This window comes from Littorina saxatilis, linkage group LG14, assembly GCF_037325665.1.
Source record: "Littorina saxatilis isolate snail1 linkage group LG14, US_GU_Lsax_2.0, whole genome shotgun sequence".
Classification (NCBI taxonomy): Eukaryota; Metazoa; Mollusca; class Gastropoda; order Littorinimorpha; family Littorinidae; genus Littorina; species Littorina saxatilis.
The window spans coordinates 41235852-41254658 of record NC_090258.1 but is presented as its reverse complement, the minus strand read 5'-3'; the positions used below and the strand labels follow the sequence as shown (position 1 = coordinate 41254658).

Genomic DNA, 18807 nt, shown 5'->3' with positions numbered 1-18807 from the left:
CTAGGACCTTTTAAAACGAAATGTACGCATAAATGAATGCATCTATGCATCTCCACAAGTTTGGGGGGGGGTCATTCTGGGCTAGCCCAGAATGACCTCCCGGTCAAAATCAGCTAGCCCAGAATGACCCCCCGGTCAAAACTGACTACGCCAGTCAGTTTTAACCCCCCCTTCAAACTTTAAGAATAAGTACGTTAGGACCATTTAAAACGAAATATATGTATGTGTGCACAAAATCTGTTGGAAAAATGATATAAAAAATTAAAATTAAAAAAAAAATTTAAAAAAAAAAGTTTTGACGCTTCCTTTTAAACTTCAAAAATAAGTACACTAGGACCTTTTAAAACGAAATGTACGCATAAATGAATGCATCTATGCATCTCCACAAGTGTGGGGGGGGGTCATTCTGGGCTAGCCCAGAATGACCTCCCGGTCTAAAACAGCTAGCCCAGAATGACCCCCCGGTCAAAACTGACTACGCCAGTCAGTTTTGACCTCCCTTCAAACTTCAAGAATTAGTACTTTAAGACTTTTTAAACCGAAATGAATGTAAATGTGGACAATATTTATTAGAAAAATTATATTACAACAAACAAAACAAAAACCCTTAACTCTAAAAAAAAAAAAAAAAATTCGACGCTTCCTTTCAAACTTCAAAAATAAGTACACTAGGACCTTTTAAAACGAAATGTACGCATAAATGAATGCATCTATGCATCTCCACAAGTTTGGGGGGGGGGGTCATTCTGGGCTAGCCCAGAATGACCTCCCGGTCAAAATCAGCTAGCCCAGAATGACCCCCCCCCTATACTTGTGGAGATGCATAGATGCATTTATTTATTTGTACATTTCGTTTTAAAAGGTCTTAGTGTACTTATTTTTAAAGTTTCAAAGGAGGTGTCAAAAACTTCTTTAATTTTTTTTAATTTTTTTTCAATTTTTTTTATTTGTTTAGATCATTTTTGCAACAAATATCGTTTTAAAAGGTCCTAACGTACTTATTCTTGAAGTTTGAAGCCTAGTCAGTTTTGACCGGGGGGTCATTTTGGGCTAGCTGATTTTGACGGGAGGTCATTCTAGGCTAGCCCAGAATGACTGCCCCCCAAACTTATGGGGATGCATAGATGCATACATATATGCGTACATTTCATTTTAAAAGGACCTAGTGTACCTATTCTTGAAGTTTGAAGGGAAGCGTCAAAAAACTTTTTTTTTTTAAGTAAGGTTTTTTTCCGATTTAAAAAAAAATTTTTTTTCCAACAAATAGTGTGCAGATATACATATACTTTGTTTTAAAAGGCCCTAAAGTACATATTCTTGAAGTTTGAAGGGGAGGTCAAAACTGACTGGCCTAGTCAGTTTTGAAGGGGGGTCATTCTGGGCTAGCTGATTTTGACTCCCCCCCCCCCTAACCTGGGGAGATGCATAGATGCATACATACATGCGTATGTTTTGTTTTGAGAGGTCCTAGTGTACTTATTCTTGAAGTTCAAAGGGAAGTTTGGAAACTTTTTTTTTCTTTTTTTTTCTTGTAATATCCTTTTTCTAACAAATATTGTCCATATTTACATTTATTTCGGTTTAGAAAGTTAAAGTACTTATTCTTGAAGTTTAAAGGGGGGGGGTCAAAACTGACTGGCCTAGTCAGTTTTGACCGGGGGGTCATTCTGGGCTAGCTGATTTTGACGGGAGGTCATTCTGGGCTAGCCCAGAATGACCCCCCCCCCCCTCAAACCTTAGATATATGTAGTTATATACATATATGCATACATATTGTTTCTAAAGGTCTTAATGTACTCATTCTTGAAGTTTGCAGGGGGGGTCAAAATTGACTAGGGGGGGGTCAAAACTGACCAGCCCAGAATGACCTCCCGGTCAAACTGGGCTGCTTCAAAATAGACTGCTACACCGGTCTCCTAATTCATATGTGTATTTATTCCTTTTAACTACAGTTTGCCATGCACCCACAGCTAGACTGTATCAACTCACGCTTCTTCCAGAATTGCCCTTGCACATAAGCTGACATCAAAAGCCTGTTCTTATTTCTTTAAGTCATAAGATCATAACACAGAAAAATAAAAAATAAATCTTTTTATCATAGAAGCACCCCATCGCTAAACCATTTAGCAGCTGTCGTACACCTAATCTTTATGTTGGGATGACAGAGTAAATTCTCCTCAACAAATCACCATGCGAGTGTTTAGCGTGACTGGGACTATCAAAATCAGCACCAACAACACTTTCATAAGTTGAATTTGTCTTGCTCCTTTGTTGTATAAGCCTACTAGATTCCACGGCTTTTATAAAACACAAAAAAGAATATAACACTGCTTAACTGACCACCGCTACCAACATCGACAACAACAACAGAAACATTGCCGACCATTGCCGCGCACAACAACTGACCTCAAAGAGCTGATCATCGTGTTCATCAAACGGCTGACCGTCCACCCTGTTGACCACCTGCGCCACACCTGTTCACACGCAAATTCACACATCGGTTGTGATTCACCTCACCATGTTGTTGGACGATTTTAACAATAACAATAGAAAGTTACATTCCTTCTACTGTAGGCAGTCATGTACGCTACCTCAAATCTTCCCAGGATTTGATTCACCTTACTATAATTATTTGTATAAGTTTTAACAATAACAATTGAAAGTTACATTCCTTCTAGTGTAGGCGGTCATGTACGCTACCTCAAATCTTCCCAGGATTTGATTCACCTTACTATAATTATTTGTATAAGTTTTAACAATAACAATAAAGTTACATTCCTTCTAGTGTAGGCGGTCATGTACGCTACCTCAAATCTTCCCAGGATTTGATTCACCTTAATATAATTATTTGTATAAGTTTTAACAATAACAATTGAAAGTTACATTCCTTCTAGTGTAGGCGGTCATGTATGCTACCTCAAATCTTCCCAGGATTTGATTCACCTTACTATAATTATTTGTATAAGTTTTAACAATAACAATAAAGTTACATTCCTTCTAGTGAAGGCGGTCATGTACGCTACCTCAAATCTTCCCAGGATTTGATTCACTTTACTATAATTATTTGTATAAGTTTTAACAATAACAATTGAAAGTTACATTCCTTCTAGTGTAGGCGGTCATGTACGCTACCTCAAATCTTCCCAGGATTTGATTCACCTTACCATATTTGTACAAGTTTTTAACAATAACAATTGAAAGTTACATTCCTTCTAGTGTAGGGGGTCATGTACGCTACCTCAAATCTTCCCAGGATTTGATTCACCTTACTATAATTATTTGTATAAGTTTTAACAATAACAATTGAAAATTACATTCCTTCTAGTGTAGGCGGTCATGTACGCTACCTCAAATCTTCCCAGGATTTGATTCACCTTACTATAATTATTTGTATAAGTTTTAACAATAACAATAAAGTTACATTCCTTCTAGTGAAGGCGGTCATGTACGCTACCTCAAATCTTCCCAGGATTTGATTCACTTTACTATAATTATTTGTATAAGTTTTAACAATAACAATTGAAAGTTACATTCCTTCTAGTGTAGGCGGTCATGTACGCTACCTCAAAACTTCCCAGGATTTGATTCACCTTACCATATTTGTACAAGTTTTTAACAATAACAATTGAAAGTTACATTCCTTCTAGTGTTGGCGGTCATGTACGCTACCTCAAATCTTCCCAGGATTTGATTCACCTTACTATAATTATTTGTATAAGTTTTAACAATAACAATTGAAAGTTACATTCCTTCTAGTGTAGGCGGTCATGTACGCTACCTCAAATCTTCCCAGGATTTGATTCATTTTACTATAATTATTTGTATAAGTTTTTAACAATAACAATTGAAAGTTACATTCCTTCTAGTGTAGGCGGTCATGTACGCTACCTCAAATCTTCCCAGGATTTGATTCACTTTACTATAATTATTTGTATAAGTTTTTAACAATAACAATTGAAAGTTACATTCCTTCTAGTGTTGGCGGTCATGTACGCTACCTCAAATCTTCCCAGGACTTGATTCACCTTACCATATTGTTATAAGCTATGAACAATAACAATTGAAAGTTACATTCCTTCTACTGTAGGCGGTCATGTACGCTACCTCAAATCTTCCCAGGATTTGATTCACCTTACCATATTTGCACAAAATTTTAACAATAACAATTGAAAGTTACATTCCTTCTAGTGTAGGCGGTCATGTACGCTACCTCAAATCTTCCCAGGACTTGATTCACCTTACCATATTGTTATAAGCTATGAACAATAACAATTGAAAGTTACATTCCTTCTAGTGTTGGTGGTCATGTACGCTACCTCAAATCTTCCCAGGACTTGATTCACCTTACCATATTGTTATAAGCTATGAACAATAACAATAGAAAGTTACATTCCTTCTACTGTAGGCGGTCATGTACGCTACCTCAAATCTTCCCAGGACTTTACATGGGATTTAATACCATCTCTTTACCTGGTATCTCGCCGGCATTTTAAGACAAGTTTATTATTTGTATCATGAGTGTTTGTCTGACTGTCTGTCTGTCTGTCCGTCTGTCCGTCTGTCTGTCTGTCTGTCCGTCTGTCCGTCCGTCTGTCTGTCTGTCCGTCTGTCCGTCTGTCCGTCCGTCCGTCCGTCCGTTTGTCCGTCCGTCTGTCCGTCTGTCTGTCCGTCTGTCTGTCTCTCCGTCTGTCTGTCTGTCTGTCCGTCTGTCTGTCTGTCTGTCTGTCCGTCTGTCCGTCTGTCTGTCCGCCTGTCCGTCTGTCCGTCTGTTCCGTCTGTTCCGTCTGTCTGTCTGTCTGTCTGTCTGTCTGTCTGTCTGTCTGTCTGCTTCAAAGATCTGTGGGTCGACGTACTATGTAGTAAATGTAACGTTTTGTTTTGACAATAATTAAACAGTCCAATAACCTACAATTCTTGGTCTTTTTTATTCTGATTTTTTTTAACGTTAGCAGTCTATCAGTTTTGGGATTTCAAGCAAATATATGACTAATTCTTCCTTTATATACCGAGCAACAAAAGAAACGCGAACAAATTCTGCAATGTTTCATTGACAAAATCTCGAACAATTATTGAGTTAGAATTATCAAACCACAAAAGTTTGATGAAGGCATGTTTGACCTAGCTGTTGTGTGATTATTTTGATGCTGCGACTGTTTTAACACACGGGACACGCAGGTTTAACGTTTACGACATTTTGGACGTCTTGCTCAGTCAGTCTTTATCGCGCTCTCTGGCCACTGATCGGACACTGGTGGCTTCCAATGATGTTCCTGGTAGTGTCAGTGGCTGTATTGAATCGATCTCGAACACGTTGTGGCAGGAAATTGTGATCTTGTCTTATTGGGGTAATGCGAAAAATCCACCGCGTTGCATAACTGCAGTGCTTCCAATGTCAACAGAACATTGCTGAAAGTGATTAGACTGTTGATATATGCACGTTTAAAGCACATGCCAGTGCTTCTGGATCATCCCCAGCTTTAAATCGACCTGGCATTTTGGTGGTGTCAATCTTGGCATCCCGGCTGTTTCAAAAGTGAGACTGGCAGCAAGCGTGCCATGGTCTCTTTTGGTTGCTAATGCATTAGTGAACATATGTCACACATCAGATTTCTCCTGCTCTACTTGCACGTGCTGGGAGCGCACATTATGTGTTTAACGTTAAACCTGCTTGTCCCATGTGTTAACAGTCACAGCATCAAAATAATCACACAAATGCAAGGTCAAACATGCCTTCATCAAACTTTTGTGGTTTAATAATTCTAACTCTATAATTGTTGGAGATTTTGTCAATCAAACAATGACGAATTTTTTCGCGTTTCTTTTGTTGCTCGGCATAGATCACGATGTGCATACTTACCAATGATGTCAAACTGACGGTTTCTGACAGGTTTGCACAGAATGGCGCGCGTGTGGTATCCACTGACTTTGTCTATCTGTCAATACATAACCATAGAGGTTAGAACACTGCGTTAGGTATACAGGGATAGCCAAATCTCAACATTTTAACTCGCCTGCCGGGCGAGTAACCTCAAGAAAGTTACTAGCCCGCCAGAAATTTCGCTGGCCCAGTACACACATACCACAGTTGATATGCAGTGTTTACATGGCTTTAAAACTTGATCTTACAACCAAAAGAGTCGAATTTGACCAGAATTTGCATTGGCCAGCCGGGCGAGTTGCCTGGCGATTTGTACTCGCCCCTGGTGACCGGGCGGACGATTTGGCCTTCCCTGGTTAGGTATATATATAAGGCACAAAAAAAAAAGTCTGTTTACGGTAACCCGACCGACCCTATTTTTTTCGCTCGACCCTAGACTTTTTTTTGGCATTTGGGAAAAAAAAAAAGAAAAAAAAAATAACGTAAAAATATGGGTTTTTGGAAAAATAAAAAAAATCCCGACCTACCGACCCTATTTTTTGGGCCTATGTTACTGTAAACAGACCTATTTTTTTTTGGCCTAAGCTCTTGCTTCACTTTGTGCAGCAATTGTTCCTTTTTCATTGCTTTATGATACTTAACTTAATCAAAATCGTCATTGAACCAGAGAACGTGCAGAATGAACACAGCAGGCAGCGGCCAAAGAAGAGCACGGAGAATCCGAACAGAAAAGATTTGAATCAAAGTGGGTCAAGGGTACAGTGCATTTCTGAAGACGGATTTGTGTCAATCAAAATGTAAACATACATAACATTATCTACTGGGGTGAAATGAACCGCAAATTACACAGGTGGGTTAACGCAGAAATAAAACGTTCTTATGAAAAAGGGACAGTGAGAATCAATGAAAATAAAGAAAACGCTGTAGTGGCCAGTTAGCCTAGTAGGCTACATAAGTTGGTTAAAGGCACAACAAAGTATTGCAACTTTTCGGAAATGGAAAATGTGTCGATACATCCTGCAAAATTTGACGAACAAATAAAAATAGCAACAACCCTAAACACTCAATTCAAAAAAGTATAAAGAACAGAAGATATTGATTTTAGTTGTTGTTGTGAGCAAAAGGAATGGCAAGTGTGTGTGTGTATGTGTGTGTGTGTGTGTGTGTGTGTGTGTGTGTATGTGGCTTATGTGCGTGTGTGTGTGTGTGTGTGCGCGTGTGTGTGCGCGTGCGTGCCTGCGGGTGTCTGTGTGGATGTGACTGTGCGTGTCTGTCTGTGTCTGTGTGCAAAACCAGCAAAAACAAACAAAACAAAACCAAAACAAACGCCAGGCAAACAGCGATGACATGACAGAAAGCTGCATACCTCTGTGTCAAAACGAGGGTCCTGCGAGGCGTCACTGATGTTGATCGTCTCCCCCGTGATCAGCACGAGCTCTGCGATCTTGTTGCCCAGCTTGTCGTGTTTGCCGTCCGGGCTGAAACAGTCACAGTGTTGACGTTTGTTATCCAGGTAATGGTCGGTTCTGGTGAGGTTATGCCCCCTCTTTTTTTCGGCTGGTAACTGGCGCCACCTCGCAGCAAGATCACACGATAAAGCAAAAAAAAATTGCATTGGTCCCAAATAGCATATCGGTTTGATAACAGTTCGTGTGCAAGTCGTGCGTTTTATACGGTAAACAGACAATGGTCGGTTCTGGTGAGGTTATGCCCCTTCTTTCTTTCGGCTGGTAACTGGCGCCACCTCGCGGCAAGATCACAGGAGTTGTCTCGCGTTGTCACCCCAGAAGCGCTCATTATGCAATGGTTTAGCTTTCCAAAGCACATGATCAGAGAGTTGCAGCATGCTTTCTGCCGCTGTTTCTCTAGCCCTACACCACCTCTTACCATCATTCATTCGCTCGGCTTCCTGGCGAGTGGGCGAAAACTGATTCTATCAAGATAAGTTGAGTGTGAATATTTGTTTGTCTGTTCACTTAAAAGATCGCTGGGTCGAAATATCTGTGATTGTAACGTAATTTTGTCAATAACAACGTTCCAACAACTTACCTTTCTTGCTTTTTGATTCTGAAGTTTGGAACGTTGGCAGTCTCTTTATTTTGGAGTTTGACCACCTTTTACCGTTTTGACAGAGATCGGACGAAAAACATTATCAGATAAGTTTGATTAATTTCATATTAATTGATGTTTGCCTTTCCACCGTAAAGATCATTGGGTCAACGTACTTGTGAAAGTTTTGCTTTGTCATAAATGAAACATATGAACTAACCATTCTTTTTTATTTGTTGTACAAACAGAAAAGTTTAAATGTTCACATATTGTTTTCCGAACTTAAATTTATTATCCGCATTTTACCGAAGGGCAGAACGAGGTTACTTATCGACATCTTCTTGAAGCACCGAAAAGGTTAAATTGTTGACAGTTTGGCTGAAGGATAAAAATAGGTAAACTATAATACTTTCTGTTGAAAAATGTATAGACTTCAATTGTTGACATCTTGTTGAAGAGCTCAATTGTTGACGGCCTAGATGTCTTGAATGAATGTTCTAATCTGACGTCCTTTTTTTTTTATAGTAATTTTGTTCTCGGGCCTGATAAAAAAAATTGTGAGGACAGAGAAATTCCAGAACTACAATAACAGTCAGCATAGCGTGTAATTAATTGACTGGGCTGAAACAGTGAATCAATGGGAATCCTAAACAAGCAACAATCGTATACGTAAATAACTGCCGTAGATACATGAAATTTTCATTCTTTGACCTTTTAGTCATTGACCTTTTGGTACATCTGAACTTTTGAAACCTTGAAAATACGCTCGGCGAAATGTCTTCGACCTTTCATAACCACGATTTGTTGTTGTAAATTCAACCTATGCAACCACGCCGCACAAATCAATTGCTTATCGACGGCAATTCCCACATTTGCTGAGAAGCAAACATAACCCGTAGACACAACAACTCTTGGAAATAGAGAAAACGTTATTATTCAAATGACAGAAATTTGGTAGAAATAGGATAATCAAAGAAAGAAAGTTTCCTTGCTTAACACAGAACAACGACAAAAACCTTGAAGACAGACCTGTCTTTCAAGAGGAAAAGACAACTACATTAAACAATAATAAAAAAAAAAAAATACTAAGCGACATTGAGAAAGGAGTGCAGAGACATGTTCTGGCGCAAAACAATTGCTGAAGACCCCCGGGATCCATTTCTTACACTGTGGGTTTTATGTCTTGACACATGGCGTCCGTCACTGACGCCTGCAACTCTCAGGGGGGGGCCGGGGCAGGCAAAACACTTATGTTCCTCTCTCCTGCCTCTCTCGTGTCTGGCTGCAGTTCTTCAAAGACACTATACCTTGTCACACATTTCGCAAGATGACGTTTTTCCTTTATTCCCTAGTGTATATCATTTCGTGTACATCTTTCTGTCTGACATCTTACCTGTAGTGGTCATCACAAAAGAAAGACAGAACTTCGTCTCACTGGCGCGTATCTTCCTTGAAGGTCGGGCTCCAAAGAACAACAAGTTAAAGGTTGTTTTCGTCCCGGGAATGAAGTTTATCCTGACATGTAAATTAACCCACCTACTGCGTTTAGAACAAGGTTAACCCACACATCTGCTCACCCCCTTTTAACGTTGTGACCTCAGCTTAGGTCACAGTGGAACTGTCTGCAACTATCAAAGTTTCTGCCCTGACTCGCGCAGAAATTGAGTTGCTGATTCTCCAACTCCCTGTCAACATTAGGAAAATCGGAGGGCTTCTCCACAGCCAGAGAATCACACACACCCCTTACCTGTAACTAGACTGGTCCCTGATCACTAGACACCACACAGTTGTACCTGTTACTAGACTGGTCCCTGATCACTAGACACCACACAGTTGTACCTGTTACTAGACTGGTCCCTGATCACTAGACACCACACAGTTGTACCTGTTACTAGACTGGTCCCTGATCACTAGACACCACACAGTTGTACCTGTTACTAGACTGGTCCCTGCAGATACTCTACACCACACAGTCTTACCTGTTACTAGGCTGGTCCCTGCAGATACTCTACACCACACAGTCTTACCTGTTACTAGACTGGTCCCTGCAGATACTCTACACCACACAGTCTTACCTGTTACTAGACTGGTCCCTGCAGATACTCTACACCACACAGTCTTACCTGTTACTAGACTGGTCCCTGCAGATACTCGACACCACACAGTCTTACCTGTTACTAGACTGGTCCCTGCAGATACTCTACACCACACAGTCTTACCTGTTACTAGACTGGTTCCTGCAGATACTCGACACCACAGTCTTACCTGTTACTAGACTGGTCCCTGCAGATACTCGACACAACACAGTCTTACCTGTTACTAGACTGGTCCCTGCAGATACTCGACACAACACAGTCTTACCTGTTACTAGACTGGTCCCTGCAGATACTCTACACCACACAGTCTTACCTGTTACTAGACTGGTTCCTGCAGATACTCTACACAACACAGTCTTACCTGTTACTAGACTGGTCCCTGCAGATACTCTACACCACACAGTCTTACCTGTTACTAGACTGGTCCCTGCAGATACTCGACACCACACAGTCTTACCTGTTACTAGACTGGTCCCTGCAGATACTCGACACAACACAGTCTTACCTGTTACTAGGCTGGTCCCTGCAGATACTCGACACAACACAGTCTTACCTGTTACTAGACTGGTCCCTGCAGATACTCGACACAACACAGTCTTACCTGTTACTAGACTGGTTCCTGCAGATACTCGACACAACACAGTCTTACCTGTTACTAGACTGGTCCCTGCAGATACTCGACACCACACAGTCTTACCTGTTACTAGACTGGTTCCTGCAGATACTCTACACAACACAGTCTTACCTGTTACTAGGCTGGTCCCTGCAGATACTCGACACAACACAGTCTTACCTGTTACTAGACTGGTCCCTGCAGATACTCGACACAACACAGTCTTACCTGTTACTAGACTGGTCCCTGCAGATACTCGACACAACACAGTCTTACCTGTTACTAGACTGGTCCCTGCAGATACTGTACACAACACAGTCTTACCTGTTACTAGACTGGTCCCTGCAGATACTCGACACAACACAGTCTTACCTGTTACTAGGCTGGTCCCTGCAGATACTCTACACAACACAGTCCTACCTGTTACTAGACTGGTCCCTGCGGATACTCGACACCACACAGTCTTACCTGTTACTAGACTGGTCCCTGCGGATACTCTACACAACACAGTCTTACCTGTTACTAGACTGGTCCCTGCAGATACTCTACACCACACAGTCTTACCTGTTACTAGACTGGTCCCTGCAGATACTCGACACCACACAGTCTTACCTGTTACTAGACTGGTCCCTGCAGATACTCGACACCACACAGTCTTACCTGTTACTAGACTGGTCCCTGCAGATACTCGACACCACACAGTCTTACCTGTTACTAGACTGGTCCCTGCAGATACTCTACACAACACAGTCTTACCTGTTACTAGACTGGTCCCTGCAGATACTCGACACCACACAGTCTTACCTGTTACTAGACTGGTCCCTGCAGACACTCGACACAACACAGTCTTACCTGTTACTAGACTGGTCCCTGCAGATACTCTACACAACACAGTCTTACCTGTTACTAGACTGGTTCCTGCAGATACTCTACACCACACAGTCTTACCTGTTACTAGACTGGTCCCTGCAGACACTCGCCACCACACAATCTTACCTGTTGTTGTTATTGTTGTTGGTGTTGGTGTTGGTGGTGACGGAGCTGTAGACGGCAGCGTTGGCGGTCTCCTGACGACACAGTCGCCGTCGTCTAGACTGACTGTGATGTGAGTGCAGCCACAACAGCAACAGCGGGGAGGTGACCACATTGCCAGCACGACCAGCACAACGTGCAGAGTGAACACAGCGAGCAGCGCACAAAGGAGAGCAGAGAGAATCAGAACAGAAATGATTTGAGTCAAAATTGGTCAAGGGTACAGTGCATATCTGAAAACGCAGAAAACAGAACAGAACAGATTTGAGTCAAAGTGTGTCATGGGTACAGTGCCTTTCTGAAAACGCAGAGAATCAGAACAGAAAAGATTTGAGTCAAAGTGTGTCAAGGGTACAGTGCCTTTCTGAAAACGCAGAAACAGAACAGATATGAGTAAAAAAAGAGTTTATTTCTGAAGACGAAGACATGGATTTATGAATTTGTGTCAACACTTTTTCTTGCACTCATGTGACTAAATGTAGATCAGGAGGAGTTGGTTAATTTCTGAGTCAAAAATAGAATTCATTCCTGAAGACGCAGTCATGGATTTTCGAATTTGTGTCAAAGCTTTCTCTTGCGACAAAGAGACAAAAATGTAGACGAGGTGGAGTTAGCCCCTGTCATGGATGTTTGGGTTTGTGTTAAACTTGTTCTTACACACATGAGACTAAACTGTGGATTAGGGAAGAATTGGTTATTACACCCCCGGTATAGGGGTGTGTATAGGTTTCGCTCGATGTGTTTGTTTGTTTGTTTGTTTGTTTGTGTTCGCATATAGATCTCAAGAATGAACGGACCGATCGTCACCAAACTTGGTGAACAGGTTCTATACATTCCTGAGACGGTTCTTACAAAAATTGGGACCAGTCAAACACACGGTTAGGGAGTTATTGGTGGATTAAAATTATACAAGGACTTATAGAGGGACATCTTCATGGTCAAAGGGAAATAACCATTCTCACTCAGTCACTGCCACCAACTGAGAAGGTTATTTCCCTTTGATGGGGGTGTTTTTCCTACCTCGTAGGAATTTCTTATTTTTGAGTACATTATTAAAATCTGATTAGCCGTGTAAGAGTTTCGATTCAGCCAGACATCTCTCAACATTCCCAAATTGCTAGCTCAAGACAGTTAATCGGTCTTATTGTCAGAAAACTTTGTAAAAGAACAAGATGCTAAGCTTCCAACTGGTCGAATTTTTCTACAACCGCTATAACAAGAAATAAGCAAACAATTTTGCTGCAGATCAAAATAAATCCGTGTCTTCATCGTCCCAAGAACACGATAAGATATAACACTACTATGCAGGACGAAGAATGAATCAAGTGGAAACACTATAGTGACGTGGAAAGATAGGTAAATAAAACAACGACAATGACAATTCTTTATTTTTCGAGGGTAACAGACAAAGCGTAGATATACTGTTTTTGCATCTGGTCCTCGCCCAAAAGACAGACAAAATATATTATTGTCCTATAGGCATGTATTGTTAGCCTCGTAAGGACATGATCTGGGTTATATGATAAAAAATGGACTAATCTACTATTATAACTACAACTAAAAACTAATTACATGAATACAGAAAGAGAAGCAGCAAGCAAAGATATGCACTGCAAGTGAAGAAACACAAAGAGTGAATAATGTGCACATACACGTTGAAAGAAAAGTCACACAGCAGTTTAATATCATAGTAAACTTCTACACTAGGTTAAGGAACTGTACAGCACAAAAACAAAAACAATATGGCTTAAAAACGGAAATGACGAAATATCCAACCAAAAAACACGAAAGAGCTCGTTTTCGTAATCATAACTACTTTTTTGCTGCACTGAAAAATCACGCACAGTGTATGGTAGTAGCTGCTACTCATGCAGTTAGAGAGTGCTTTGCAATGGGTTTTTTGTTTGTTTGTTTGCTTAACGCCCAGCCGACCACGAAGGGCCATATCAGGGCGGTGCTGCTTTGACATATAACGTGCGCCACACACAAGACAGAAGTCCCAGCACTGGCTTCATGTCTCACCCAGTCACATTATTCTGACACCGGACCAACCAGTCCTAGCACTAACCCCATAATGCCAGACGCCAGGCGGAGCAGCCACTAGATTGCCAATTTTAAAGTGTTAGGTATGACCCGGCCGCGGGGTTCGAACCCACGACCTCCCGATCACGGGGCGGACGCCTTACCACTAGGCCAACCGTGCCTGTTTTGCAATGGGTTTTGTATGGGTTTGTTTCTACAAAGAAAGATGCATCTCATTAATTGTGCACTACTTACAGTCTTCAAATATAATCGTTTAAAAAATTAAACAACAATGTTTCAGTCATACACTGTTGAGGGTGCCGGATACCTGACCATACTCAAATAATGTGTTTTACAATGCATGTTTGCATTGCTTATTCTGTCACCCTCGAAAAATAAATATAAATCAAATTAAATTCACTTCAATACTAAACGAATGCAAGAGTCCGGTCCCCAATTGCCAACTAGGTTAAAAGGAAGTAAAAACAACAACAACCAAACAACCAATCCAAGAGTTGAAACGCAAACCATCTTTGCAAAAATTGACTAATATTGCGGGGTATGTTGTTCTTTGAAGTGATCTAATAATTATTTACTGTGTTTGTTTATTGTGTGTACTAAGTTGTTTATACTCACAATCAGTTAATCGGTTAATACAGCTGTATTTTACTGTACTTTGTTTATAGCATGGCATTGTATTCTATTTTATTGAATTAAAACCCAGTCTTGTACTGTGACACAGGGGTTTGGTTAGGCTCCCCAAAATACTATGCTTGTTTCTTCCAACAGGGCCAAAACAGGGTCAATAGGTCGGTTACAGTTTAAAAAAAATATATATGTTTAAATTGAATTTTGCTTTTTATTGAAAGTTGGGTCGGCTAGAGTTGTGCATTTACATACTGGCAAATAGTAAGCACAGACCTATAGTATACACACACGCAGTAAACACATAATCGGTGACCGTAAATACTGTTCCAAGCGCACTTCAAAAACATCAATTTTCAACCTAAAAAAACACAAAAACAAAACACGGACACACAACAACATACATTGAAAAAATGAATGACGACAGCACACAAATAAAGGCATGAAAATATAGCCTACATTCGGAAAAACTACCACAAAAATGTCAAAATTTTGTTTTCTTAATTCAATGGAAAAACATTCCTGCTGACATCTTCAGCATAATTGAACATTAACCGCGTAATACGAAAAGGCAGATGTAAAAACAAGTCATTCCCGTCAGTTTTTCTTCTCGCTTTAATCAGGTTTTGAAAGAAAATGTCAAGCAGCTGGACAAAATAAAATGGAAACAAAAATAATCCTTGATCAGGAAAAAAAAAAGCACCTTTGCCTTCATTTCCATCAAATACGACACTGAAGGTCAACAGTGTAGCAAGAAGGTTGCGTTGAATTTAATTTTTAAAGACATTTAATTAAAAGGAAAAGAAAGAAAAAAGAAAGAGGGGGAAAGAAAGAAAGAAAGATAGTAAAGAAAGAAAGAGAGAGAGAAAGAAAGAAAGAAAGAAACGGAAGTGAAGGATAGGACAGCAAAAAAGTAACACCGTTCTTGGGCTGTTTCTTGTCGACTGGACGAAAACAGGACAGAGAGGTTTAGGCGCTAAAATTACAGTTCTCAGGTATGTCCCTACAAAAGCCGATGGGAATGGGTACGGGTATGGGACTATAGAATGTGCATAGACATGCTGCTGTGTGCATGACACACACAAAACGTGACACGACGTTGTAAGTGCTGGCTGAACAGTAATATAATTTCCCTACGCGTGTGACACAAATAACGCTGAGAAACGTGGTTGGCTGACAACATGTGACGTGGAACAACATGATTGGCTGAGACAGCAGTGACGCAGATTGACGCTACTGGCTGACGCCACGCCACAAGAGTGGACGCAATTACCTGTACACAGGCAACACGGAACAGCCAGGAGACGGGACGGAAATCGAAATGGTTGTCAGGACGAAAGTGAACTGTGGAGCCACAGTAGCACACGCTTGCTTGGACAGAACCAATCAATGAAAACTTTTGAGTCTGTCGGCGGGGGGCAATTTTTCTTGACGTGGGAAAGAAAGACCGCCGGTCCTTTAACACGTGTAGTGGAGGGGATATCGGTTCGTTGGGTGAGGTTGGTTTTATAAAGATAAACGTATGAGCAGTAAATCTTAAATCAAAAGACATTTTTCCGAGTCTTGGGTAGAGACAATGCTATTTCTAGGTGGTTGAAGGGTTAAAAGTGGGTAAATATAAACTGATTTATTTTTTAAAGACTACTGTTCAGGGTTTTGCCAAGAGAGACATGTTGCTTCCAAGAGCAAACTTTAATAGTTGGTTCTTGTTTTGTTACGCCTATTTAATCAAACTTAATTAAACCATAAATAAATGAACAGAAAGCATACCCGCAGAAAAAAAATGACAACTAGTATTTTTGTTAAGACTATTGTTCAGGGTTTTTATAAGAGAGAAATGTTGCTTCCAAGAGCATACTTTAATAGTTGGTTGTTGTTTTTTAACGCCCATTCAATCGAACTTAATTAAAACCATAAATAAATGAATAGAAAGCTTACCCGCACAAAACCAGACTGACAACTAGTCAATTAATGCCTTCACTGTAGTAAATTTTTTTCTTTCCTCTTCCTGGTTGTTTTCTTCAACGTTAAAAGACGTCCTGAAAACTCAAGCGAAATCTTCAAATAGAAGCAAAGTGCCGCATACTCACCGTACCAAAGAGCCAGTAACAAAATAAGTAAAATCAGTGTGGGTACTAGAAAGAAGAAACCGAACCATCCAGACAACAAAAACGCACTGACAACAAAATAAAGAAGAACACACACGTGTAAACAACTGATGTATTCACTGCTGCGTTATCAGACAGGGCTAGTGTACATACTCACCCAACTGATCGGGCATGACCGTTCTTGATCGGGTAGGACAGGTCAAATATCCGGCTGAAGGAAGTCTGCCAGCAAAAGTAAAACAACTTGTCAGGACAAGTAAGAATCAAAGAAAACGTAACATTACTTCACAATGAACGAACGAACGAACTTTATTACTCAAGGATGGAGATTTAAGGCTGACGCCTAGTCTTGCAATCTGTCTCTGCTAAAACTAAGACATAATGATGGAGACAATAAAAACAAGAAATTCCTCCGAGGTAGGAAAAACACCCCCGTCCTTACCATTCTCACTGCCACCAACTGAGAAGGTTATTTCCCTTTGACCATTAATATGTCCCTCTATAAGTCCTTGTAGAATCTTAATCCACCAATAACTCCCTAACCGTGTGCTTGACTGGTCCCAAGTTTTGTAAGGACCGTCTCAGGAATGTATAGAACCTGTTCACCAAGTTTGGTGACGATCGGTCCGTTCATTCTTGAGATCTATATGCGAACACAAACACACAAACAAACAAACAAACAAACAAACAAAGACATCGACCGAATCCTATACACACCCCTATACCGGGGGTGTAAAAAGACAATCGTAAACCGACACGAAAAAAAAAGGTATAAATGTCAACGCTGATCATACAGTATTGCAAAATACTACAATACCTATACAAATATCCAATGAATAATAATACATTGAAAATGACATGTCAATGCACCGAGGCACCGTCTCCGAATACCTCCAATACACTTAGTGTTTGAGCCATGTTGCCTCGAACAATATTGTCCTTGATTTCTGAACTCCAATATTGAGGCAGTCACCAAGCTGCATGTTTTGCAAGATACATCAATCAATCAATCAATATGAGGCTTATATCGCGCGTATTCCGTGGGTACAGTTCTAAGCGCAGGGATTTTTTTTAATGTTTTTTTTTTTTTAATGCAATTTATATCACGCACATATTCAAGGCGCAGGGATTTATTTATGCCGTGTGAGATGGAATTGTTTTACACAATACATCACGCATTCACATCGGCCAGCAGATCGCAGCCATTTCGGCGCATATCCTACTTTTCACGGCCTATTATTCCAAGTCACACGGGTATTTTGGTGGACATTTTTATCTATGCCTATACAATTTTGCCAGGAAAGACCCTTTTGTCAATCGTGGGATCTTTAACGTGCACACCCCAATGTAGTGTACACGAAGGGACCTCGGTTTTTCGTCTCATCCGAAAGACTAGCACTTGAACCCACCACCTAGGTTAGGAAAGGGGGGAAAAATTGCTAACGCCCTGACCCAGGGTCGAACTCGCAACCTCTCGCTTCCGAGCACAAGTGCGTTACCACTCGGCCATACATCACACTAGAGCACTTTGTCAAAGCTTTCATACTTGAACCCACAGCTGTTTTACCCCCAAGACGCCTTCTGTAAGCATTCACTTCATCTGAACATTAACCATCCAACCTATGTAGCACTGTCTCTGAACATTTAACTAGCTACCTTACCTCTTTAAGTACAAAGTGCGAATTTCAGCCAATCTGACAGATATTAGCGAAAATAGACAGTGTATTTCCATTGACTCTTTTGGGAGACTAAAAGAACAATATTTTAGTTCGTACTTGAAGATATCTGGCTTCTCCCACTTTCCGTGCATAAAATATTCAATGTCTCTGGGCATCCACAGAACTATCTTACCTCTGAGGCACTGTCACACACACACACACACACACACACACACACACACACACACACACACACACACACACACACGCACGCACGCACGCACACACGCACGCACATACACGCACACACACACACACACACACGCACATACACACACACACACACACACACACACACACACACACATACACACACACTATCAATGTCTCTGACCATCTACAAAGAGATCTTACCTCCGAGGCACTGTCTTTGAGCAGCACTGAGCAGCGCTCACACTTGAGCAGGGTCTGAGATCGCTGCATGATCTTCAGCACCACGCTCTCCACTGAGGTCTGTTCCTCGAACAGGTCGTGCACCACCTCCAGCAGCGCCTGCACATCACCATGGCAACACCACGTCAACATGACGTCAACATTACGGCGTTATGACGTCAGCACATTACGTCAAAAATCCCGGCAACATATAGCGTCAACGTTATGTCAACATGGCATTAAAATAACGTCAACTTCACGTCAACATGAAGTC

General features: G+C 40.9%; 1 protein-coding gene across 1 annotated transcript in view; it reads right to left on the bottom strand.

The window, feature by feature from the left end:
• Positions 1–18807, bottom strand: part of LOC138946782 (dual 3',5'-cyclic-AMP and -GMP phosphodiesterase 11A-like) — a 92662-nt gene that overhangs the window by 7704 nt on the left and 66151 nt on the right. Inside the window, exons 5-10 of the mRNA XM_070318184.1 lie at positions 18516–18653; positions 16601–16665; positions 11633–11734; positions 7245–7356; positions 5858–5933; positions 2407–2474 (exon numbers count right to left, since the gene is read on the bottom strand). Coding sequence (XP_070174285.1) covers positions 2407–2474; positions 5858–5933; positions 7245–7356; positions 11633–11734; positions 16601–16665; positions 18516–18653 — 561 coding nt within the window. The remainder of the gene's footprint in view (positions 1–2406; positions 2475–5857; positions 5934–7244; positions 7357–11632; positions 11735–16600; positions 16666–18515; positions 18654–18807) is intronic.